We start from the raw sequence: 26482 nt of genomic DNA, 5'->3' as shown, positions 1-26482 counted from the left end.
CTCGTTGCGGTGGCTTCTCTTATTGCGCAGCATGGGCTCTAGGTGTGCGGGCTTCGGTAGTTGTGGCACGTGGGCTTCAGTAGTTGTGTCTCACAGGTTCTAGAGCGCAGGCTCAGTAGTTGTGGCGCATGGGCCTAGTTGCTTCGCGGCATGTGGGGTCTACCCGGACCACAGCTCGAATCCGTGTCCCCTGCATTGACAGGTGGATTCTTAACTACTGCGCCACCAGGGAAGGCCCTGGCTCTTCTTTAAATTGAAGCTAATGATGGAGAAATTACCCTGGAAGATTTGGTGACATGCTCTTTCCCTGTGAGCCTCACTAAAATAAGTTCCCCTGTTGTCAGCTGCATGTGGTTCTAATTGTACATATTATCATCCTACCACTGGGTTCCATTCCTGGCTCTCGAGCTGTCACAAAGCAGCATGACCTGGGGAAGGAAAGTCATCCTTCTTTATACTTCCTTGTGAAATGGGCAGTCAAAGGGCATCCATCCTGTAAGGTTGTCAGTGTGTTCATCACTGACCCCCAGTGAGCACAGGGTGGCCTTTGTCGTCCTGGGGGGGGGGGTGCTGCTAGCACGTCCAGTGTGGTTTCTTTTGTTGATGTGCCAAAGTGTAGCTGAGGTTTGGGAAGTACTAAAGAAACACACTCTACTCTGGCCCAGTGCTACACATAAAATGAGTTAAAGTGCTTCAAATGATTGGTGTAGTGTGCATTAAATTTAATTTTATGTGGAAACGTGCAGTAGAGACTTAAATGTAACTTAATAAACAAAAAGTTCAAATTCTTTGTTTCCCTCTATAACCAAAAGAGCAATGGTTAAAATAGACTGAAATAGATTATTTTTATATCTTCTGAGGTTTCACCTCCAAACCTGAATTAGTTTTTAGTAGCTGTGTTGTGGACCAGATAGCTTATTGTGGAAAAAAACTGAACATGACAGTGACAGCTGATGTATGACATATTTTTGCCTTTTGGAGTTAAAGGAGTCTAATAAATTTACAGGGAGTCATTTTAGAGTCAAGAGATTAAAATGATGTTTGAACCGAAGCAAGGTCTTAAGTAACTAATAATATGTCTGTTTCTACTTCTTTTTAAAAATCATGATGTCAGATGTTGAAGTCAAAATGAAACTCTTAAATACCTCCAGACACACATGGTACAGTGCATCATCCGTTGTAAGAGCATTTTCCTGCCAGCCTTCCTCCCTCCTCCCAAAACAGGGGTTTCTATTTCACATTCCTGCCAAAAATATTCAGGTGAATCGTTGGGGTAATCTGCCTGGCACCCAGAGCATCAAGACCCAGGGAGGAGGTTTTGACTGGCTGTGTTACAGTGTTTTTTGGTCTATTTCCAGTCACATTGACATTCCAGACATCACTATTTCGATCTGACCCTACACATGAACACCTGATTAATCAGCTAAAATGCAGGAGACCTACAACATTTGTGAACAAAAGTATAAATATTCTTCATAGAACTTACTTGATCATAGTGGCAGCTCCCTCTCAGAGCATGCAAGAACAACTTTAAATTATTTCTGTAATTCCCATCACATTTGTATTTTGCTTTAAAGTTCTAATGAAGGAATTAGGTTAGGAACTCAATCCAGAGAATTACATTTTTGTTATCTCGTGTGTGTTGTATGGGCTGGAAATGAAAGCAGTTCAGTGTAGTAGAGATCTCAACGTCTGCAGGCTGTGAAGAGTGAAGGTGTGTCAAATGTACTCCAGCTTATTGTTCACACCGAACACTACAGAATATTGCTCACATACAGTCTAGAATACATTTCTTGACCTTGGGGAAGATGGCGGAAGAGTAAGATGCAGAGATCACCTTCCTCCCCACAGATACACTAGAATACATTTCTGTACCAAAAGGAAAATGGAGTATAGAAAGGTAGTCATCTCAAACTTTCTTCCCCAAATCAAATGATAAGAAGTTTGAGTTTGACATCGCCAAAAAGAGCATATAAATGATCACTTATGTGAACCTAGTACTTTAGTTTAAAGAGTTTAAGTTTGGGCTCCAAAGCCAGGTATTCTGGGTTCGAATTCCTTCTCGGCACTAGGACAGGTTGTCTTTGTTCCCCTACAGGGTTGAAATGAAGATTTAGTGTGTCAGTGTGAGTAAAGCATTTGGGATAGTCTGCACCACAGAGGATAAATGCTGGCTCTCATTGCTGTTAACTGTTTTCTCCACTTCCAGAAATGGAAATGTAGATCTAGAACAAACTGCCAAACAAATGCGCTACAAATAGTCTTTTGTGTTTAATGCAAATTATTGTCTTCGTAATTCTGGCTGGCCATCGCCTTCCCCCACCCCCCAATGGTTACACCTCCCCAGCTAACAATTTTATCAAGCTAAGGAAATATATCAATAACAATGGGAAAACACAAAATGAGTAGAATAAATTTTCAATTCAGATTCTTTCAGAATCTATGTCAAAGCTCAAAATGAAGCCTAAAATTAAATTAGGTGTATATTAGTACCAAACCCAGAGAATTCTCTTCAGTTTTCCTAGGGTTGAAGATTTGAGGGTATTGCTTTTTAGTATGCAAAAGAGCATTATTTTTATCAGCAAAATAATAATGCCTAACACTCCTATTCAATTTCTTGAAGTTATAACTGGAGTATGTGCTCATAACACATTAACAGTTCAGAAGAGCATAAAATACTGAGAGCCTCCCACATGCTCTCATGGGGTAACCCCTTGTGTGTTTGGTGTGTACAAGTGTGCAGGTCTGTATTTTAGACACATTCTGTTTTGACAGCATTTGAATCGTACATATTCTCCTATGTCATTTTTCACGTGAAACATCACAAACATTTTTTCAGGATTTAAGAGACAATGTCACAGTTTTGATGCAGCTGGAATTTGGTGGTAATCAAAGATGATCTGTAAAGTACTTTTAATTACTAGTAGTATGAGTTTCATGTATTTAATATTTTCTTTCATGGAATTAAAAGGTTAAGAGGAAGTAAGTTTCTCAGAAACCTCAGGGAAAAAAATGTTTATTCTTTCTGTAAATCAGTTGGGTTGTTTTGGTTTGAGGAGTGGGTTACTTTTTTTTTTTCCTTTTCCTTTTTCCCTCTGGAGAGAGGAGGAGGAGAGAGAAAATTCTAGACAAATGACTTGCAGTTACAAATACTTGAAAAATATGTAACTGTCTCTGAGCAAATAACAAACAGAACTATCTAAAACAGTGAAACTTAACTGCCTGTCACATGATTTATAGAAAATTCATCTCTCATACTGGAATAAAAGAACTGCTTTTTAAATCAGCTTCCATATTTGCACTCTTAGTTATCTTGGGCTTGCTAAAAAAATGTATGAACTTGAAGTCATTCCCATAACTGTGAAAGCAATTTTGTAGACAGAGATCTGAGCCAAAGCAAAAGCAGGGAAAATTAAGTCATTACAAAATACCATTTCTAGTTAGTTTTCTTACTTCAAATCATATACCATTTACTTGTCCCAGTACCTTTCTTTAAAATCACAATTTTCTTTTAGTAAATGCTGCAAGCATTGAATAATCCAAACCAAATGTTTCTGGAACCCTGCGGTGTGTGGTAGCATGATGTGAAAGTCCATTGACCCGGAGGTCGGAGGGCTGACATCTGGTTCTGGCTGCCCAAGAACTTGCAATAACACTTTAGTGGGGTTTGGGCTGCCGTGTCCTCCTGTGTCATGAGAGGGTAGGATTAGATTTTTCTTGCTTGGGCCCTTTCAGCAGAATTATTCTGTAAAAGTAGCTCTTCACCAGGCTGCCCGTCAGATTCATCTGAAGAACTTTTTACCCCCAAATTCATGAGTTTTCTGCTGCAACCCACTGCTACCACCAGCCACTCAGTAGGCACACTTGGGCCCTATTTCAGGGAAATACTGTTGGAATAAACAGCCTTAAAGGGCGTCTTATTAACCTGGGCTCCATAGCTTCATGAATAGTTTTGTGTTTGGAATTTTGGTGAAGAAAGTGTATGATTTTTTTTTTTAAACTTTTTTTTTTTTTTTTTTGCGGTTTGCGGGCCTCTCACTGTCATGGCCTCTCCCGCTGCGGAGCACAGGCTCCAGACGCGCAGGCTCAGCGGCCATGGCTCACGGGCCCACCCCCTCCGCGGCATGTGGGATCCTCCCGGACAGGGGCACGAACCCGCGTCCCCTGCCTCGGCAGGCGGACCCTCAACCACTGCGCCACCAGGAAAGCCCCGAAAGTGCATTATTTTTATCAGATTCTCAGAAGGGATAGTTGACCCTCAGAGACTGAAATTACAGATCTAGGACATCTGTTACAGACCTTGGTTAAAAGCACTTCAGCCCTGAGGAAAATCTTTTACAAAGATTTAAAATCTACCACCTTTGTGAGCCCTTCAGTTGACACTTGTTTGAAAATCTTCTTCTTTTAAACTGATGCTTTATCGTTTTAAATGGGTATTAGTGAAATGTATGCACTCTGGAAAAAGATGCATGTTTACTTTGACACTTCTACTCTGAATGAATCTGTAAAGTATATCGTTCATTTCTGGCTAACGCATGGAGATTGGTGTTTTTTAAGAACAGAAATGGCTTTAAGTTCCTGGATGTCCAGTCATAAATGATGAAAGAATTGCTGGTATTGGGTGATGGTTACAACTGTTTGTTCTTCCTCCAATCAGCGAGGCGTTTGTATCTCAGTAAAGATGTTTAAAGTCTGCTCTGTTCCCATCTCTATTCAGGTCAATTGAGAGCTATGCATTCAGTGTCAACTATATGCAAAGTGTGGTACTAAAGCAGAGAGAGAGAGAAAGTGGTCAAAGCCTGGAACTTGCAATCCAGTTGGGAAGCCAAGACACATATACCAGAAATATGAATGATAACCTATGGGGGGTATATGATAGCCACCAAATAATGTGAAAGTAAAAGTGCTTGAAGAATTCAGCTGCAGTTAAGCTCTCTGAGGTTTAGGGAAGAGATGAGTTTAGTGTGGAGAGGACGACGACATTAGCTGCATCTGGAAGAACACAGAGCACATCTTGTTTAACCCAACAGTTAATGCAGCCTGTCAGCGTAGGTTTTCTGGGTCAGGTCTTGGGTTGGTGTGTAATTAAATGTGGGTGGCGTTGTGGTGAGGGAGAATCTGATTCTTAATCCACTAAGCATTTTAATTTCTAAGTACCCACTTTTAGATACGTTCATGAGAGCTCTCTGGTATGTTCTCAGGAAAATACTAAAGTGGCCCTAGAAATTATTACACTGCGGCTCTTATCATTTAGTGGCTTTATGTTGGTGGCCACACGCATTGATATTCAGGCAGAGTTCTGAGCGATGAGCCTGCAAACAGAAAGGGATTGTCCTTTCTCCTCCATCAAAGCTACATACTTTCCCCTTACAGGTAATGTGTACCAAATAAAGAAGGTGATACTTCATGAATAATCTCTGTTGTCTATCCCCCAAACCAACATGTGGGCTGAAAAGGGTGAATTTGTGCTCAAGCCCTTTTCCTTATGGAAAAACTACAAGTGTTATCTTAGACGTCTTTGAATTCTTAATTACACTTTGGGAAAATGCCTAAATGATTGAACGACCTCCATTATGACTCAGAAATTTCAGTCCTACCTTTTTGACAAGTAAGCTAGATGTTCTTTAAAAGTCAAATCAGAATGTTTAAATGAAAATTTGGCACAATAACATGGTCAATTAGTTGGCGGCACTGTTCATAATTGTGCTTTTAGAAGGCACTTGGCATTATAAATAAAAATATGAGTCAGCGTGCCAGAAGAATTGCAGTATGTGAGCAGGGCAACTTTTAAGATCCATTTAAATATATTTTTAAATATCAGTTTTCTAACAGATTTAGAAACAGATTTCTATATACCAACAGCTAATACCCATTCCAGATGGATAAATATCACAGAGGAAACTGGAGAAGGTGATCTCTTTAAAAACTTCTCCATCTCTAGTTTTCATTGATTTTTTAAAAAATATCAAGTACTTTGCTTTAACTTTTCTAAAGTCAAAAACGTAAAAAAAGTTTTCCTTTTGAGTTACTTATTTTTCATTACAGTTTGCCTTAGCTAGTAGTATAGTTATCCATGTATTAAATGCTAAGCGTACTTTAGAATTAGAATTAATACTTCGAGGATGCTTTTATTTTCCAGAACACTGAGATTTCTCTCATTTGCTGTCTTTTAGTTATCACTAATCTGGTCAAGTCATAAAATGAAGCTCATGCTTTATTGGCATTTATGGCCATTATAAGTTTGAGTTAACGACCGAAGACCACACAGTTGCCCACTCCCCTGTTCACTAACTCCCCAGTGGTGCCTTCGGAAACTTGCGCCCTGGGGGGAATTTTGAGCAGCTAGGCCATAGTACCAGACTTAGGAAGGTGTTTGGTAATTATTCCTGTTGTTTTACCCTTATTGTTTGCATAGCATTTACTGTTGCTCATGGACTTCTACCATTAGTGGTCCAGGGCTGCTAACTAAACCAACAATAATTCCTAATAATTCACATGGTCCAAGTTGATGGAGTGAAACCGGAGGGAAGTCTAAACTCTTGTTTTTGGCAGTCAAGTTTTGCACTGTTTTCAGCAAATTTTTGATTGGTTAATTTTTTTTTTTTTGATTGGTTAATTTAATTCACTGGTTCTCAATCCTAGCTGTACATTAGAATTGTTTGCAGAGCTTTTAAAAACTGCTAATACTTGGACCCACCTGCAGATATTTCATTGTATCTGTATTTTTAAAAGCTTTGCCGCCAGCTCAGGTGACTCTAAAGGGCAGCCAGGGTGGAGACGATTGAATTTTGTTGGCCACTTTATTTTTGGCTTTCTTGGCTGCACTCTTCCTGTGTTTTCCTGAAACACAGCAGTCATTTGTCAGTCTTAGGCTGGTGCGTGTGTCATCTTATGTGTGCCCGCTAGCCACAATGGGTCTTTATCAAGTTCAGACAATTGTTTCTGGGTCACTCAAGAGAGCCAGAGTTTCAACACCATCTAAAAAACATTTTCTGGCAATAAAGATGACAAATTTCCTCTGATCCAGCTAATGAGAACTCGTTTAACGCTTAGCGTTGTTCTTTGCCTTGCTAGTTAGACTTAACAGAATCCCTGTGACTTTCCATTGAATTACACAGGCATTTATTTAAGGCTTTCCATTGTCCAGCACTGTTCAGAGCACTGAAGAGGACCCCAGGTATGAATGTAGCGTGGAGGGACTCAGGGACTTCCATTCTCACAGAGCGAACACGTGTGAGACCAAGGAAACGGAGGGCAGGGTATATTCTGGTCTGGACAGTAAGTGCTGCGGAACAGTGAGGGGAAAAGGTCTTTGTGGAATGGTATCATAGGAGGAAGACTAAAGGAAATAGAAATGGTGCCAAGCCTTGAAAAGAGTATGGGTAGAATTCTGCTGGTAAAGAAAGCTGAACTTCTAGGCTGGTAGGACAGTCTAGTAAGGAAGGGCACAGAGGAAGGAGTCATTAAGTCACCAGACCACTCTGAATGAGTAGAGGGTAGGAGTTGTTGAGCAGTTAAACTACCCCAGGAAAGAAGCAGCTGTCCATGTTCACTGTGAAGGATCCTCAGATGCCTGCTTGAGAGGGTGGACCTTGATTGGAGAAGTTTTAAAAAGCCCTAGTTTATAAAACTAAGTTCTGGAGGAGTATTTGCCTCCAGTGGGAAAATTATCTGGAAAAGGGCAGCAGGTGGGAAGTGTGGATTTACTGGGTTGTTAGAAACGTTCTATTTCTGAATTAGGGAGGTGCTAACACAGGCATGTACATTTCCGAAAATTCATCAAACTCTACACTGAAATTCTGTGCATTTTACTGTATATAAATTATACCTCAATTTAAAAATATTTTTTAAAGCCGTGTTTAGAAGGAAAGAGAACCTATGGATTAAAAGACTTAAAAACCATAGCAGCCAGTGGAAATATAGGACAGAGGTTCTGTCAAGCACTCTATAAAAAAAATTTTAAGAGCTCATTGGAGAAATGTGAATACTGACCAGATATGTGATCATTTTAAATTCTCTTTTTTTAGATTTGATAGTTTTAGCTTTATACTTACTTTTTGAGAACTGTGTTAGGAATATATACTAAAATATTTATGAATGAAAGTGGTAGGGTCTTCAGCTTGTGCTTCAGAGGAATCCAGTTTGAGTGGTTGGAGGAGGTGTAGATGAGCCCAGATAGCTGATCATTATTGAAACTAGTGCTGGGGACAGAGGGGTTTATTATACTGTTGTCTACTTTTGTGGCTGTTTAAGGTTTCAGTAACAATAAAAACTATTTATGTATTTGCATTTTAAAAATCATTGTTGGTCCTTGAATGGAGAAGTGGTTAGTGACAGTGTTTCTCTAGGAAGTATTCTGGTACTTGAGGATTAACATACTGAGACTCTTTGGGGGTTACTGCAGTCATTTCAAAGTAATGATGAATGAAGTTGGAAAAGGAGGAATGAAGACAAATGCCCTGCTTTGTTTACTTCAAGTAAGACAAAGGAACTTGAGACATTTCTTATTTGCTGTTAGGGGGACACATCAGGTTGTGGGGGCAACTGAATATTATTTGGAGGACTACAGTTAGTACTGTCTGTGTGTGCTGAGGAGGGAGGTGGATTTGTGAAGGAATCACCAGGGAGCACCCCGTGCCTCCGGAGCTAGAGGAGGGAGCACTGTGAGTGGACAAAGTACCATTTGCAGAATTAGGAAATGTCAGCCACACTAAAAATTCTGTGATATACTTGTGTGTGTGTGTGTGTGTGTGTGTATAAATTACGTAATAATAATCCAATTTTTCTGCTTCACCAGTAAACAAATATTTTTTAAAATGTAGTTTAATTTTTTTTTTTTTAGAAATTTATTTATTTTTTATTTGTTTATTTTTGGCTGCGTTGGGTCTTCGTTGCTACGCACGAACTTTCTCTAGTTGTGGCAAGCGGGGGCTACTCTTTGTTGCGGTGTGGGCTTCTCATTGCGGTGGTTTCTCTTGTTGAGGAGCACGGCCTCTAGGCATGTGGGCTTCAGTAGTCGTGGCACGCAGGCTGAGTAGTTGTGGCTCGCGGGCTCTAGAACGCAGGCTCAGTAGTTGTGGTGCACAGTCTTAGTTGCTCCGCAGCATGTGGAATCTTCCCGGACCAGGGATTGAACCCGTGTCCCTTGCACTGGCAGGTGGATTCTTAACCTCTGTGTCACCAGGGAAGTCCAGTAAACAAATATTAAGTACCTAACATATGTAAAAGCAACCTAGAAGATGTGGTGAGAGAAACAAAGTTGATTAGAACCATGTGGCACCCTCAAAATATTTACAGACAAGAAGGGAGTCTAAGACAGTCACGCGAATCAACTACTACATTGTATTATAGATCTTATAAGAGAGTCTGAAAGATGGGCCATGAGAGTTCAGAGAAAGGAGAGTTAATTTCCGGTAGGGAGATGAGGGAAGGCTCGGAAGAGGAAGCGATGGGAAGGTTGGCCATGTGAGGGAGGGTGGGGAAGGAACATCACCAGGTAGAAGAAAATAAGCTAAGGCAGGTGTGCTCTTAGGAGAGTAAGAGACCCCACTTTCTACACTGGGAGGAGTTCCATCTACTGGGGTGCAGTTCACACCCCAAAAAGGACCACAGGTATGGTGGGAAATAAACTTGGAGAGGTAAGTTGGTGCCGAGTGGCAGGTGGTGTAGAATCTGGCTAAATAGTATGGACTACGTTTCCTGAGTGGTGGGGAGCTTTTTAGGTTTCGTTTTAGCTGGAGTTAGGATGGGATTTGAGCTGAGTGGGAGTTCTACTCTGGAGCAGTGCGGGAGAGGGGGAAATGTGAAGGAAAGGGGACAGTCAGGATGCTACACTGGTGGCCCAGGCCAAAGTTAGGTGGTAGCACCAGAACAGAGAGAAGAGAGGCACTGTGGAGTTGGACCGATCCAGATGTGGTCATAAAGGGAAGGGATCACGGTCAAGAAGGCCTTGGGGGTTTGATTTTGGATGGCTTGGCTATTAATGCCAATTATGCAAAAAGAAAACACCAGAAAAGCACTTGAGAAAAGGATGAGTTGCAAGGATTTTTTTTTTATACCATTTAGCCCATTTTATTTGGTCCTAGCATCACACACTTCTACAACCTTCTCCTTCCTGACAGGCAGTAATTTGGAATACACCTGTAAGTGTGGAAGTCTTCAATCAGGAGGGCCATTAAACTCCCAGACATCCCGGCATGAGCAAGAGGTGGGGACCACAGAAGGGAAACCCATCAGCAGCCAGGATACCTTCCCCACTCAGGAAAGCACGCTGTCTCCAGTGAACCTGACAGACGACCAGATAGCCGCTGGCCTCTATGGTAACTTTCCTCACTTACGGCCCCTCTCGGCATCAGGGTTCTAGGACCAGAGTTGTCAGCATTCCAATCTAATGCCAGTGTGCCTTATAAATTGACCTGGAAGAATGATTACACAGTTGTTAGGAAGGTAGGCCTAGATTATCTTTAAGATTATCAAAGAAAGCCATGCAGTCCCCTTAAGAAAACTCATCTGATGTTGCAAATTACAAAATATTTTAAACAGCATTTCACTCTTTCATAGTTTGGCAGGTATACATTTTTTTCCAGGTTATCTCAACTGAAAAAAAAAACACTAATAATCCCTATCTTAGTGCCTAGATGGTTTCTGAGGATCAAGTGAGACGTGACATCACTTTATAAACAGTAAAGCCTGATACAGATGCTAGTTGTCACTGCTTTTGTTATGTCTGGAAGGACGAATGGTTTTTCTTTTTCACTTAAAGAACATTATTAATGGAACTTTGAAGTATTTTCTTTGCATGCACACAATTTTCCAGTGGATTTTGGGCAAGTTTCTCATATATACATGCCAAGATCTATATTAACATGAATAAAAAAATAAATGTACATGAAGAAAGCGTACCTGTTCACTTAACTTGTATGGGTATGAGTTGTATTAATTTTGATCACCATGATTCACTTTTCCACAGTATGTACAAATAATGAAAATACACTGAAGTCCATCATGAAGAAGAAAGATGCCAACAAAGATTCAAATGGAGCGAAAAAGAATCTTCAATTTGTTGGCATTAATGGAGGGTAAGGAAAGATGGTGGTACTAGTGTTTATACGCGGTCTGTCTGTTTCCTTTGCCTCCTGCCTACTCAAGTCATATTTAAAGGTGCCTGGTCTGGAATGCTACCACATCTGGGTGACGGAAGATTCCCTCCTCAGAAAGGTGCATTTGGGCTTCTCTTCTCTCTTCTTGCTATCTTTAAGGATATTTCACTCTTGAAAGGATACGTGATGAAGCTGAGTAATTTACATCTTCTCACCTCTGATCTGAAACAAACAGTCTTCAACAAAAGCAACAGGCAGCAGGTTCCCTGTTGGACAGCGTGTACTTAACTGTATCAGAACTGAGCAACAACCAGAGACTGAGAACATCACTCCATGGTCCAGGGATAGTCATCCACTCCTTCAGAATGGGTTGTTTTGCTTAGCTCTCCATGTTTACAGACAAAATAGTAGGGCCTTTCACCTGAAGAGTAACCTCGCCATGCCATCGGTTCTTTGCTTTCTAAATAGAATGTGTTTTAGTTGTTTATTCCTTCTCCTTTAATTGGCCCAGATCAATAGTTAAGCCTGTTTGTCTTCCTACAGTTGAATCAAAGCAATTAATCTATTAATCCATTCATGGCCTTGACAAGAAAGCAGTAGTGCAGAGTTAGTTGAGATAATATTTATAGTAGTGCGTACCACAAAGATATAACAGTGCTGTCTGTTTTCCAAATCTTTAACGTTTTATTGGGTAATATGTCCCACAGTTTGGAAAGTATGTACCAGAGAAACTATTGGTAACTTACATAATATGTTCACCTTGGACACTGGGAAAATTAATGGTACAAAATAAGAAGAATGAAAGGGGGAAAGAAAAGGAACAGCAAAGATGAAAACCTACAGACCTGGTTTCCATAAAATGAATTTCCTTTGATTTATATTAAGCCAGAGGTACTATATATATATATATATATATATATATATATACATATTTTTTTTTCTGCAAGTGGTATGTGATACCACTTGGCACCCTAGGTTATTCCTTGTTAAGTGAGAACCCATTCAAAACCACCAGACTTCTAAATAGACCTTACTCCGCACTTCTAAGTACAGGGTCTAAAACCACTGATGAAATTTCTGGAGTCAGTTAGCAGGTTTCCCTTCATAAACATTTCTGTCACTGGGTCTTTATGGGCACACCTTGCATCTCCTGAACTCCCAATTGCCACCTAGGTATGAAACCACTTCAAGTGATGATTCCAGCTCAGATGAAAGCTCTTCTTCCGAGTCAGATGACGAGTGTGATGTCCCCGAGTATCCTCCTGAGGAAGTGGAGGACGAAGAGGAGGACCAAGACACTCAGGGGATGGCAGAAGGCCACCACGCAGTTAATGTGGAAGGTCTCACGTCCAGCAGGGTGGAAGATGAAATGCAGGTTCCAGAATGTGAACCTGAGAAGGTGGAAATCAGAGAGAGGTGTGGTACACTCCCCCCCCTCCCCTCACCCTTCCCATGTTTGATGTACTTTGGCAGTAGGATTGGCCGATGAGGAGACTGTGCAGTTGAATCTATGAGTTTGGTCTTTCCACTCGCCAAAGGAGGGCTGAACTTTACCTGTGCCTCAGAGGTGTGTACCTCTTGTCATGATGCTAATAAATACAAGTGCAAAAATGATAACTGCTAGATCTCTTATAGTAGCAGAGAGAAGGGCTTGATATCTGTTCACCTTTGTTTCTTTAACTATTTGCTATCTACTATTACATGTGGAGTCACCATCCGCATAATTGTTAAGCACCACTAAAGCTTCCGTTGTTTGAACAACCCACCTTATACTTAAAGGTATATTAGAATTTTTTGTGACCAACACATTTCACATTTTTAAGTTTCAGATTTTATCATTAGCCATTTATCCTCATACAGGTGTCAGTACTGTTATTACAGGATCACTGTGTGTGAGAGGAACAGTTTTTGGCCTCAACCGAAGATCACATTTGCCATAAAGATGATGTAATCAGTCACATGCCCATATTTTGTTGCTCATTGAGTGATTGGGAACACCACAAGAATGAGTTTGGGAATGTCGTAAACAGCAGCTGAAATATCAAATAAACACTCTGGTTGGCTGAAACATGTACCTAAAAGTGTAGACAATTTTAAAGACTTAGCAAATATGGAATTGATGCTTATAAAACAGGAGAGAGTAGAACAGTTGGAAATTTCCATATGGTTTTTCACCATGTGAAGTGTAACTAGAACATTTCAGAAAACTTATCTCTAATTTGGCAAATGAATGTTTAACTGCGTTAACACAAGGTAAGTGTCTTTAGTTTATATTTCCAAGTATTTTCAAATGGCTCAATAACTTGACATCTGTTGGTTTTTTCTGAACAGCTTTATTGAGGTATAATTTATATACCATATGTCATCTGACTTTTAAGTTTATATTTTCATGTGGGTTAAACAAACACTTCCTGAGTCACCAAATGTGATTTCAGACGTGTGGTCCACTGGTCAGCGTAATGGGTAGGTGGTAATTCAGACCTCTTCAACCCCTCAAGAGTAAAAATATTTTTAAGAATTTGAACAAAAGGAGCAATAAATATCCAAGTGTTATTCCATAATGTCACACAGGCCAGAGTGGCAAAGCCGAAAGCTACCCTCATGAAAAGATCCGAGCTCTGGCTGGAGGCCTTGGCTCTGTGTGGTAACGTCAGTCCTCGGACGCCTAGACGCCACCAGGCAAGCACTAGCGGCACCACAACCTGCCAGGATTGACTTGGGGCCTCCGGTCTTGTAAAGGGTTATAGAGTTTCAGGTAAAAATGCCTTTCCTTTTGTGGCCAGTCATGAACTCTCTTTCTTTTATTTTTTCCCCTTTTAGATATGAACTAAGTGAAAAGATGTTGTCTGCATGCAACTTACTGAAAAATAACATAAATGACCCCAAAGCTTTGACCAGCAAGGATATGGTGAGTCTGACCTACAGACACTATCCCCAGTCTGTACAAAGTGCCTGAGTGGACACCACAGATGAGGCCTCTCTAGCCTGCCCCTGAGCTGTTGTTGCCTGCATGCTTTTCCCCCAGACTATTCCTAGTGTGTGTGGGCAGAGTGAATATCCCGCTGCCCTGCTCACCAGACCACCCTGTGAGCGTTTCCCTCAGGCCTGATTTCAGATCTCCTTTCTCCACCCTGTACTTTGCTTGGGAGCTGAGCATCTGCGAGGCATATAGTTGCACATGGAAAGGAGGACTAATTTCAGTCATTCGTCACCTTTCTGCCTGTTCTGTTGCTTACAGAACTTGTGATCTAGGGAGCAGAATCCCAGAATTTTTTAAGTTAGCCTTTGTTTTTAAGAGAAACCTATCTGGACCGAGGTCAGCATTCCTTTCAGTTATGAAACTGCATATTATGTTCTGATGTGGAATGCAGGCAGTCACTATTTTTAAACCTAGAAATAACTGCACTTATCTTCTCGCAGCTTGAGATTCAGAAGCAAAGAGGTTGGTAGTTGCCTTAGGGAGCACGAATAGCATAACATAGGACAGATAAATGTATCCGTGGCAATGGTGAATCTGATATCCTTTACAAGTGTTGCTCTCCCATGCATTGGTGACATTTAGATGTGTGGCTTCTTTCATAGGTTAGACCAGCCGTCTGGTTGACAGCTCTATTCAGTGCATTGAGAAAGTGTAGCATCTCATGTTACTTTAGATAGTAATGTGCATTTGAATCTTTGCATATTAGCAGTAGATTTAATATGAAAGTTTTATGCTAAATAACTTAAGTCCGCAGCCGGTGAGAAAGTTGTTTCATAGGTCTCATGGGTTTATAGAATTATGAAACCAAAATGTTAAGCCTAGAAGGGATTCATGGAATTATCGAACGCTGGAAAGGCAAATAGTCTTCCTCATACAACAAACACAATCTGAAGAAGAATTGGTGATGGTTGGCACAGGCTTGAGAAGCACATGGGTGCGTGTGTCTACGAGGCCACTCTATTCTGGTCCATCCTGCTTTAACTGAGGCCCTAAAGATTACGAGTCTTGCCTGGAGTGTCAACTGCTAGTTAATGCTGGGACTAGATTATACATATCTTAAGTACTGGTCCATGTTTTGTTTATCCCAGCTAAAGCATGTTACCTTATTATATGGCATCTTTTTTTTTTTAATTATGGTATCTTCTCCTATTTGTTTATATTGCTATAGAAACTTAAATTTATCATCAGAGCCAGCTGAATCTTGACATTCAAATACTGTGCTGAAAAAGGAGCATGGCAATGATGTTTATAGAAGGAAATACTAGACGAAGTCCCTGGCCTGGCCATGGATCTACATGTTCAACTCCATCAGTATAGACTAGGTGCCTGTCTATGCCTTGGTCACAAATAGTAAAACAAGGAAAAGTCACTGCAGTGTTAATGTTTCCTACTAGGTTTAACCTGAACTTAAAACTGGTGCTTTCAGACCCCAGATTTTATAGCTTTAATACACTTTTTCTTTTACCCTCCCCAAAATACTAGGTTATGTGGTCCTCAGGGAGGACTTTACATTTTTGTAGCCCCAATTGTCAAGCATTTTGTCGGGCATATACTCCAGGATTGCTACATTTTTTTTGTTGATTGGATATTCATTCAGTAAAGAAGTGTTTAAAGTGCTGTGCTGTGAAAAGTCTTGGACATGTGAATGATCACAATGCCAGGGCCATGTAACCATGTCAGGACACTGAATATGTAGCTGTAACTGAGTTCGACACCCAGACGCCATAATTTCCCTTTCTTCTGTGTGAGGCATCCAAAAAATGAAATCTGAATATGTGAAAGAGTGAGCAGAAGAAAAGAAAAATTAAGTGAATTATTTCCTGGCCAGGACCCTTTTCCTCCAGTGACCCAAACTATGATTGAATTGGATACACCTGAATAATTAGTAGCAGGAAGATAAAGAGATGGGTGTGTTCTGTAATCCCAGTTCCACCTTTTCTATAGAAAGAAGACTACATGGGTTCTGGTGCTTTTGACATAAGCTTTCCATCTTTCTTGATTTATTTTTAAACTTTTAAAGAACAAGCAAAGCACAAATGAATGATAAACTCATATGAAAGAGGGCCCATGAAAAAAGCATTGTGGTTTTCCCCATCTCCAGCACTGGCTCTGCCCAGTCTACATTGAACTTCATGTCCAAGTTTGACTTGATTATCCGTGAAACAAATGCCACGTTCATGTGTCTACAGCCTAAGGGAAAGCAAGTGGGGCTGATGACCAGATACAGATGATCCTAATGGGAAAAAGTAATTTGTTTCAGACTTGCTTTTTATTCCCTTTCTGTGGTTGAACATTTGTATTTGGGATGGAGTAGGAATTGGGTTGCCTGCACGGTTATGGTCTCCCAGCCTAGTGCTGTGGAGATGCTGAAGGAGTTGAAGTTGGTCTGGACAGGAAGGAGGCAGCATAATTGTGTTAAGTAATTTCTCCTGTCCTGATTACGATGAAAATCATTTGCAAGGCCAGCGTCCCTACATAATATTAATAGTTCAATAATAAATGGAGCCTGGCCTAAGTGGTCTACATGTGTTGCCTCATTTGTCCTCATCACAAACACTGTGAAGGAAAGGTATTTTACTATCCCCATTTTGCAGATGAGGAAACTGAGGCACAGAATAAGTATCTTCCCCAGCGTCGAACAGCTCGTCAGTAGCAGAGTCAGAATTTGAGCCTTGGTGGTATAATTCTTGCACAGTGCTATAGGCCTATAGAAGTTACAATATGTGTGTGTGTTAAAATCAGGAAGGATACTTCAGTTTGGAATTTGAGGCTTCTCTGAGAGCTCTGGGTTTCATTAGTTGTTTTTTGAGAGCAAATTCTATTTGCACACACTTTTGACTATAAAAGGCCTGGTTTCTTAGGCTTTCAGCTAGGTCTCAGAAATGTCTATAAATAGAAGAACTAATGGCCGATGGCTCGGTGTTTTGGCAGCGGTTCTGTCTGAACACTCTCCAGCACGAGTGGTTCCGCGTGTCCAGTCAGAAGTCAGCCATCCCAGCCATGGTGGGGGACTACATAGCCGCTTTTGAGGCCATCTCCCCAGACGTCCTGCGTCACATCATCAACATGGCAGACGGGAACGGCAACACCGCCCTCCATTACAGTGTGTCCCACTCCAACTTCGAGATTGTGAAGCTGCTCTTGGACGCTGGTACGTTGGTTGTCCCTGTCTCTTCTCTGACAGACTCGGGCTGTGACTCGTTTAGAAGGAGCTGGTTGATCCAGCTGATCCCCAGTTCTGTGACCATCCTAAACAGCCTTTTCATTGCTTTCCCCTGTGATGTGGCAAGAGTCGTTCTTGAGTCATTCATGGGAGGCTTGAGGTTTAAACAAAACGGGGTGACACAGACTCCAGATCTGTTTTGAAAGGAGGTGTTGAGGGTGTTCTTGCTGCAGTTTAGCTGTGTTCAGATGAGTTGTATCCCTGGTAACACACATGACTCATGTTCCTGCCTGAGCTGAATCATGCAGGCTTGGTGGGTTCACTGTCAAGAGGCAGAATGCTGCGCCTGGGGCCAGAGTCAAAGCTTTAGTGTTTGTGAGCTGCTCTCTTTGTCCTTGTTCCATGCCCCGCTCCAGCCGCCTTGCAGAGCTGTGCAGTTAGTCAAGATGGGGGCCAGGCAAAGCCACTGTAACAGATTGTGGTAGAATCAACACCATTCCCGCCAAAATACACCCTGTTCCTGGGGAAGCAGCATAGAGAAAAGAAAATGCTGTTCTTACATCTGAACCATAGTAACGAGAGCAGTGAAAATTTTTGTCTGTAATTGGAATTTGCCATTCCAGAATATAGCCAGTGGATGTATTAAACATGGAGTGAGGCGGTGGCACATAGAAGGGTCCCCTTGCAACATAGTGAGCTTTCAACTTTTTGTTCAAATAGAACAGCCCTGTGATACATTGAGTCTCTAAATCACTTTTATTTATTTTTGAAATACATATTTTTACTTCTAGTATAACTGATACAGAATTCACAGTACCTCAGTCTAATGAGAACACAATGTGAACATCTGATTTAGAATCTGCAATACAATTGTCCAATTTTCCCATTCTGCTTCTTGACCCAACTGTCCAATTTTTTTCTACTCTGTTTTGGGGATGTTGGATTAAGGCACAGAAGAAACCAAACAGATTTATCTTTTTTTTCTCTTCTAAGTTTGCTTGTCCCCAGTTTAGGGGCCATGTTAGGATAAAACTGTTTCCAGCTTAAAGGAAGGAATTCCAAGCCTCCTTCCTTTCAGACTTGCCAGACTATAAACAGAGCTGGTGATACTGTCAGCCAGAGTTACTGTTTAAACAGAGAAGTGGATGATATCCAGGAAAGCTAAGAACAAGATTTCAGGATTGCCCCTGAAAGTAACAGTTTAATCCACCCTTAGAAAATTTGCATGGACAAGATATTTTGGTAAATTAAACTATTTTAATTCCATTGTTGGATGGCTTTGGTTAATCACTTTTCTGGATTTACTTCACTTTTTACTGCTCACCATTATAGACTGAGATTGTGGCTTCGTAAAGCATGTTTGTGAATCTAGGATACTAGCAGCCGCAGAGAAGAGGCGAACGCCAAAGAAACTGAGGAGCCTCAAAGACCATGTCTGCTCACCCGCTTCTCCATCAGACAACCTTTTCTTTTCTTTTTCCTTTTCTACGTTAAAAAATACGCACTACTATTGGGCTTCCCTGGTCGCGCAGTGGTTGAGAGTCCGCCTGCCGATGCAGGGGACACGGGTTCGTGACCCAGTCCGGGAAGATCCCACATGCCGTGGAGCGGCTGGGCCTGTGGGCCATGGCCGCTGAGCCTGCGCGTCCGGAGCCTGTGCTCTGCAATGGGAGAGGCCGCAACAGTGAGAGGCCCGCGAACCGCAAAAAAAGAAAAAAAAAAAAGCACTACTGTAAATGCCCTTATGTCCCTAGTGTGCTGTTGTTTTTAGAACTCAAGAACGTTTTCACGGTACCTTCTCTTCTCACTCCCAGTGATGGAAACACCCTAAGCATTTTAATTATATCTGGTCACACGTAAAAAGCTTCTTTCCATTCCTTTCATTTTTTTAGAAAGTGCTGAAGGAATTTTAAAAGGCCTGGAGGATAATTTAGGCCCTGAAGACTCCTTAAGAATTATAGGACTAGAAAAGGTCTGGGTTATTGGATCTGGGAGTCCCTGACAGTCTCTAAGGGACTTAACTGCAGTTGCTGTCAGACCACGATTCCTAGAGCTGGGTGTCGTGTGATTGGAATTCTACTTCCAAGGGCCCCAAACGAGTCAGAGCAGCAAACTCAGGGTCTCAGAGTGAACAGAGGTTTATGAGTGGGGAATGCCATATTCAGTGTTCCCTATGTGAGCGTTTACAAATCCTTCTGTCCCTTGTAGCTCTCACCGCCTTCTTCACTCCAAAATGGTGATTTTCTAGATGCAGATTAGTATCTAGATCCCACGTTATTGTTTATTCTTCAAAGCAACCATTACTTAGAACAGCCTCCTAGACCTCCAGGCTGTTGCAGTTCAACCACCAGTTGCAAACAAGAGGTGCTGTGAGAGCTTGCTGTCATTTGTCATGAAATAGAAAAAAATTTTTTTCTTTGGTTTGGTATGAAACACCTCTCACATTTCCTTCTGAGTCACTCCGGGACTTTGACTACCTAAGGCCATTTCACTGGGCTTTTCTAAACTCCGTACCTTTAGTTCATGGGGACAACTGACGCTTTTAGGAGATGGCTCCTCCCTAAAGAGACTCGTGTCTTTGCAGATGTATGTAACGTGGATCACCAGAACAAGGCGGGGTATACCCCCATCATGCTGGCAGCCCTTGCCGCCGTGGAAGCAGAGAAGGACATGCGAGTTGTGGAGGAACTCTTTGCCTGTGGGGACGTGAACGCCAAAGCCAGCCAGGTGAACGCGCTTGCTTCCAGGGTTTGTGCTGGCTGGTGCAGCTCTGACCTGCCCGGGTGCCCCTGCCGTGCTCTCGCCACTCAGCACAGCCCGTGTGGCTGCCCGGTGGTCCTTACGACCAAATACACCGAGGAAACACTGGCTTAACTTCACATTGGAAACTTCTCCCTCCATTACCTTGCGTTCTCTCTGGAGTAGTATGCATGTGGACCGTGGGTCAGCCTGCCAGTAAGTGACTAGGGATCCCCACCATGTACCTGGTGACCACTGTTTCCTGACTGTCTCCATGTTATAGCATCTTCATGCCCAGCACAGAGCGCCTCTCATCCAGATGTGTTCACAGTTGCCTTGTGACCATCTTCTGCACTTTCCAGCTCCTGGCTGTCATAAGACAGATCCTCCAAGCTAAAGGGAAAAATTAACTCATTACTTTATGATCTTACTTATTAGCTCATAGCTCACGAGAAACTAGTTTTTCCAATGCCTTTCCACCACTGGGCCCCAAGTAATTCCATGTCCATGTTTTCCCCTTTCATCACTCTCCCTCCTCCCCTTCCCCTGGCACAGCCCCACTGCAGGTCACACGCTGCCAGCCCAGCATGTGCTTCTGAAGTCCTCTGTCATTTCTTCCCACAGGCAGGACAAACAGCCCTCATGCTGGCCGTCAGTCATGGGCGGATAGACATGGTGAAGGGCCTGCTGGCCTGTGGGGCTGACGTCAACATTCAGGACGACGAGGGCTCCACCGCCCTGATGTGTGCCAGCGAGCACGGGCACGTGGAGATCGTCAAGCTGCTGCTGGCCCAGCCAGGCTGCAATGGCCACCTGGAGGACAATGTAAGCGGTCTCCAGTGGTCCTGCAGGCCCCTGGCCTGGACACAGTTGCGGGGGCTGGGGGTGGGGTTCTGTGAGTGTTGCTTGACCAGGGGAGAGAACAAATCCTCCTTTATTCTCCTCAGGGATTTGTGTTGCCATCCAGGCCACTTCCCTTCATGGCCCAGCGTGGTAGCATTTATTGTTTGCAAACTAATACTCCCATTAACTAAAGGCAAAGGCAGAAAGATAAATAGGCCTCACCCCAAACATTTATAAAAGGAAGAAGGTGATGGGCATGTACGAGAACCAGTATACTGAAGTGGAATAAACAGATTTACAATACAGAATCAAATGTAGTAGGCAGTGTAGGCAACTAATGGGTACACTACGAAGAGAGGACCAGGCCCCTGGTCCATTTGGAAACCCTTCACCAGGGCCCATCAGAGTAAATAATTTGTGACATTTTATCAGCTAGGGAATCCGGACCATCTTGGCTTCTTTTCAGCCCATCTTCGCACTCCTCCTTGGGCTGTTCCCATCATCGTCACTCTCATCTCCTTCCTCTCCCCGTTCCCAAGCTGTCCCATTCCCAGATAACCCCTTGACTGGAAAACATTCCAAGGAAACCTGCTGCTCTGGATGTCTCCAGACCAAAGGGGAGGAGTACCGATAGGTCACAGCACAGGAACTAACATTTAGGTGGCGACATGGTTCAAAGGTCCAAAGGTCCCAGAGGTCTGGCTGGGTTGCTTCTGTTTTTGAAAGTTTATCTCTGTGGAGCACAGGTTTGGACCGGAGCTTCCATCAGCCCCAAACCCTACTAAAAAGGCTAGAGGGAAAACATCCCCCTTTGCACTAAACTTGAGATCCTCGTGGGCTCACGCCAACAGGAAGAGCAAATCAGTGCAGGTATTTACTGGCAGGAAAGACTGACTGGTTTCTGCAGTTGCAGTGACCTCCCCAGGAGCACGTGAGCTGCGGTTGCACCAGATTCCCTTTACTTCCACTGCAGCAGAGGGCCAGTTTCCAACTTCTCTTTCCTTAAGAACAATCTGTGTTTCGTGTGCCTTGTTTTTGTTTGTTTGCTTTTACTTCTACTCTTAGCAAAGAACAGCTGGTAGATCTAATAATAAGAGACCATTGCACCACAGTAACTTCCAGAAATCCTGGTTCCCTCTGCCCGTTGTCTACTTCCTTATCCTTAAAGGAATGGGAGGGCATCCAGCTGGCCTCCAGAAGCAAAGTAACTCCCAGAATTCAGAGTGGGACGGAGGACCATAAGGTTCAAACCACACACAAATTGTTTCCAGCTGCTGGTGACCAGAAGGGCATCCTTATTCCAAGACTAGACAGAAAATAAGTTGTGCTGTTTTTTGTCTTTTTGTCGTTACTACTTTTGATTGAGGTAGAGTTGATGTCCAGGATGCTGTTTTTGTCTTGATGCATCTTCATATCCATCTAAGTTCCTGCATCTTAATGGAAAGCAAACATTTAACTGAACATTTTTCTTTCCCATATTTAGTGTTTCCCCTCGTATTTCCATAAGATACATTTCTGCAAGACAGCAGGATGTGGTGCTTACATGTAGATGTGACTCGGAGCATTCTCCAGGGGTGGCTAGGGCTGTAGGATCGGCTCCCTCCGCAAGAGGAAAGTTAAGAGATCCTTGGCAGACTGCAGGGCGTCAAAACAGACACCACGCTACTTGACCGTTCATTTGTAATTATAAGGGAAAAAAAAAAAACACTAAATTATGTTTCTACCCCCTACCTTCACCTCCTGCCCACTGCTGGTGGGCAGCCTGCTTTTGTTGAGTCTCCATGGTGTGCAGACCTACACACTAAGTACCACGAGGCAACAACAAAGGCAATAATGGGGTGATTGTTGTCTGAGGGCAGGGTAGGGGGCTGTGCCTCTGTCATCCTTGTATCCTTCAGGGCTAGCACCTAGAGGTCCAGAAAAGTTTCCTAAAAGACTGAACAGATGGCTAGATTGGGGAACCTTATCTAATTGAAAGAGTTTTGTGTTGTTACCCTTTGGGCTACCTGGAAGTTTGAGAAATCCAGCCTAGCTTGCTCTTTTCATCTCCTCTTAAGGATGGCAGCACCGCGCTCTCAATAGCCCTGGAGGCAGGACACAAGGACATCGCCGTTCTGCTGTATGCCCACGTCAACTTCGCGAAAGCCCAGTCTCCGGTCAGTGTTGTGCACTTGGCATTTGTAAACAGGCTAAAAGCCACCAGACTAGTGGGCCCCCTTCCTCGGGGAGTTGACAGGAGATACAGGTTTTATAATGATTCTGAAAATCAAGGTTTTAGTCTAGAACTGAAGAATTCATCAGTTTTGCCCCACCCAGAAGGCCAGGAGTGCTAATGGTTAGCACAGCACAGGCTGGATGCCTGCTCGTCCTCACGCCCTCACAGGAAGAGTTTATTCTGGACAGAATTATCCAAATGGCACATCTTGAGCCCATAAATACATACCGCCGTCCTGGCATTTTTCTTAAAGCAGACAGGGAGCTGCAGCCTGTGGTCCCAGAGCTCACTCTGAGAGGGAAGTTGACTTCCCAGGACAACTGGACGTGGCACTGCCAAGCCCTCTGGCCCCAGAGCTGCGCCTGCTAGTGGACTGTGTGCTGTGTTCCAGCTCTCCTCGCTCTGGCTTATAGGTGGTGCTCAGCTGTGGCTGACAGAGTTCCTGTGTCGCAGAGGACACATCTACCTGAGGTCACTAATTAACCCCCAGTTTTTTTCCTTTCCTGGTCTCTAGGGCACCCCTAGGCTTGGAAGGAAGACATCTCCTGGTCCCACCCACCGAGGTTCATTTGATTGATTATGTGCAAATACCGTCCATTTACATGCCACCACTAAGCTGCTAATTGTTCCTGTTGGGCTGACAGATACTGAATGTATTTTGTGCCTGAGCTCACCAGCAAACAGAACGCATAAAGCCAAGGGCTGAAGGCTGGAGCTGCCACAGTGGAAGCTGAGCCAGCAGGAGATTGCTGGCCAGGCACACACGCCTCCCTTCTGGCCATCTTCCGTCTGTGTAGGGCACACTTGCTGTTGAGTCTCTGCTCCGTTATGTACAGTTGTAGGAAATAGTAACCTGATCTGAGTGGGCAACTTTTGTTCCTTCTCTCCACCCCCTACCAGTGCTGAGAAGTATCAGGTTCTCACTGGAATGGTGTTTTTAAACTTTCCCACAAGTATTTATATTTACCAAACGTGGAACCATTGGAAAGCTCTTTGAAAATTCCATTCCAGGATGGTTTTGTTGATTTTTCTTTTGTCTTTATTATTTTAAAGTAAGGAAGTTGAGATGACTTTGATCATCGGTGAATTGGGCCTGGGCTGGTTTCTGGTTTAAAAATAAAAGTTGAAACTCTCAAAAAGTTTAAAACTTAGCAAAAGGAAGTCTTTTCAGTTGGTTTTATCTAGGTCGATGCATTACATGACGTTTTATTTAAAGGGTATCTATATAAAATTGATGCAGTATTTTCAACTTTTATATTCCATAGTAATTAAAGACCTGAAGAACGACATGTAACATTACCATATTTTTATTAATAATTGCACAGCTCTGTATCTAATGATAAAATTTGAATTGTGTTAGAGAAATTGGCTATATATTTGCCTCTAGAGAAGCATAGCATAGTTCTCCACATATTTATGGATTCTTTTATCCCATGCCACATTTGCTTTGGTCTTGTATGTATTTAAATGTTTGAAGTGCCTTAGACTCTTGCCATATTTTCAAAATAAAATTTCATTAAGCTCTTTTGCTTGTCCCTGCTTCATCTCTGACAGCCGTCTGCCCCGATCCTATTGACTTACAGCAGTGGCAGCAAAAGCTGATGGATGGAGCGCATGGGTAGGGTGAGTGCCCAGTCCACTGGTCCAGGGCTCCGACGAGAGGAGACGTCTTCTGAGAGAACTACTCCGTTTCCAGCTCTGCTCATTACTCAGGTTGCACGTCATGAGTCTGAAATTTAAGACCTAATTAGGCAAACAGTTCATCAGACAGGTAACCTCCAAGTTAACTCCTGAGCTAACTCTTCTCAGGTGCAGAAGCACTGGTCCTTGACTCTAATTTGGGGGCAGCTGCTGGGTGACTGGTTGAAACCGGAAGTGATGAGAAAGGAAAGATGAAGCCAGACAGACTTTTTTTTTAATTAATTTTTATTGGAGTATAGTTGCTTTATAGTATTGTGTTAGTTTCTGCTGTACAGCAAAGTGAATCAGTTATATGTGTACAGATATCCCCTCTTTTTTAGATTTCCTTCCCATTTAGGTCACCAAAGGGCATTAAGTAGAGTTCCCTGTGCTATACAGTAGTTCTCATTAGTTATCTAGTTTATACATAGTAGTGTATATGTGTCAATCCCAATCTCCCATTTATCCCACCCCACTGAGACTTTTTTTTTTTTTGCGGTACGCGGGCCTCTCACTGCTGTGGCCTCTCCCGTTGCGGGGCGCAGGCTCAGCGGCCATGGCTCACGGGCCCAGCCGCTCCGCGGCATGTGGGATCTTTCCGGACCGGGACACGAACCCGTGTCCCCTGCAGCGGCAGGCGGACTCTCAACCACTGCGCCACCAGGGAAGCCCCCCTGGAGAGACTTTTTTATTTCAGCGTGCTGTTGGCCCAACAGCACCTGTTTTCAAGTCCTTTTTAAAAAGTAAAGGGGATTGATTCCTTCTCATTTAAAATGAAGAAGCATGGCAGCCAAAATGCAAACCAGGTGTTTTGGCACAGTTGCTGGTGGTGAACTTTAACCTGGGCCGTTTGTGAGAGCCAGGTGCATTGGAGAAATATCACTGAGGCTTTTCTTAAGCCTCTCTTTCCTTTCTTCCTCTCCTTCCTTCTTTCATTTATTCACTCATTATTGAGTTTGAGAAAGAGGCCAGAGAATAGATTTTTCCAAGAGATGTGTCATCACAGTGCTGGCTCAGGAACTCCTGTTTCAGGGGCTCAGAGGTTTGCATCTTTAGAGAACCTGGAACTGTGAAAAGAGTGCTGGCAATTCAGGCCAACCTTGGGTGGTAACAGATGCTCTCCCAGTACGGTTCCAGGGCCTCTGGGGCAGAGGGGCCATCCTCCTTCATGACCCATCAAAGTGAGGTCACAGCTACCTGGAGTCATGAGTGTCTCTTTCCCTCCCAGAGCAGATCTGCTAGTTCTGGGATCTGGGCTAAATTTCAGTTCAGATAGTTATGCAAACCCGAGTTCCTTCAGACCTGAAATAGCACAGTAAATTAAAGCAGAAGAGTTTGTGTTTGAAGAAAAGTGGGGCTATGAGTTTTCTGCCCCTTAATGAAATGCACGCCTTTTCAGCAAGGAGGGCTGTATCTCAGGTGGTTTGCAGTCCTGGGAATTTTCTTTGTTCCATTTGAGAAAAGAAGGCATTCATATCATCCATGCATGAGAAAATGAATTCCTACATCTGCGTGGTGCATTTCGGATTTCTTGTGCTAAGTTTTGCAAAAGAAAATAAGTGCTTGTTTTATTGTGGAATGAGGAATTTAAGGAGCTAACTTCTGGATAGCACATGCTGGCTTGTGCCTTGTTTGCTCTGCTAACTCTGGGCACTTAGAATGCTTTTTATCTTGGGATCTTGGCACACTATAAAAACCAGTCTGACTCTCCCCATCGGTACAGCTGTGATTTATTGAGGCACAAGTCCTTAAAGGGATTTGTG

General features: G+C 42.9%; 1 protein-coding gene across 9 annotated transcripts in view; it reads left to right on the top strand.

The window, feature by feature from the left end:
* KANK1 (KN motif and ankyrin repeat domains 1) overlaps window positions 1-24922 on the top strand; it is a 193185-nt gene extending 168263 nt beyond the window's left edge. For 4 of the 9 annotated variants that reach the window (XM_079927392.1, XM_079927391.1, XM_079927389.1 and 1 more), the window contains 8 exons: window positions 10122-10319; window positions 10970-11078; window positions 12273-12515; window positions 13920-14007; window positions 17011-17230; window positions 19827-19969; window positions 20606-20806; window positions 22882-23524. In XM_079927392.1, the coding sequence (XP_079783518.1) occupies window positions 10122-10319; window positions 10970-11078; window positions 12273-12515; window positions 13920-14007; window positions 17011-17230; window positions 19827-19969; window positions 20606-20806; window positions 22882-23157 (1478 nt within the window). In that variant the 3' untranslated portion in view covers window positions 23158-23524. The other 5 variants (XM_079927394.1, XM_079927393.1, XM_079927395.1 and 2 more) reach the window with 5 other exon arrangements.
* Window positions 24923-26482: the final 1560 nt, after the last annotated feature.

Source organism: Stenella coeruleoalba (assembly GCF_951394435.1).
Source record: "Stenella coeruleoalba genome assembly, chromosome: 7".
Classification (NCBI taxonomy): domain Eukaryota; kingdom Metazoa; phylum Chordata; class Mammalia; order Artiodactyla; family Delphinidae; genus Stenella; species Stenella coeruleoalba.
The sequence above is the reverse complement of the archived record's forward strand: the minus strand, read 5'-3'. Positions and strand labels throughout refer to the sequence as shown.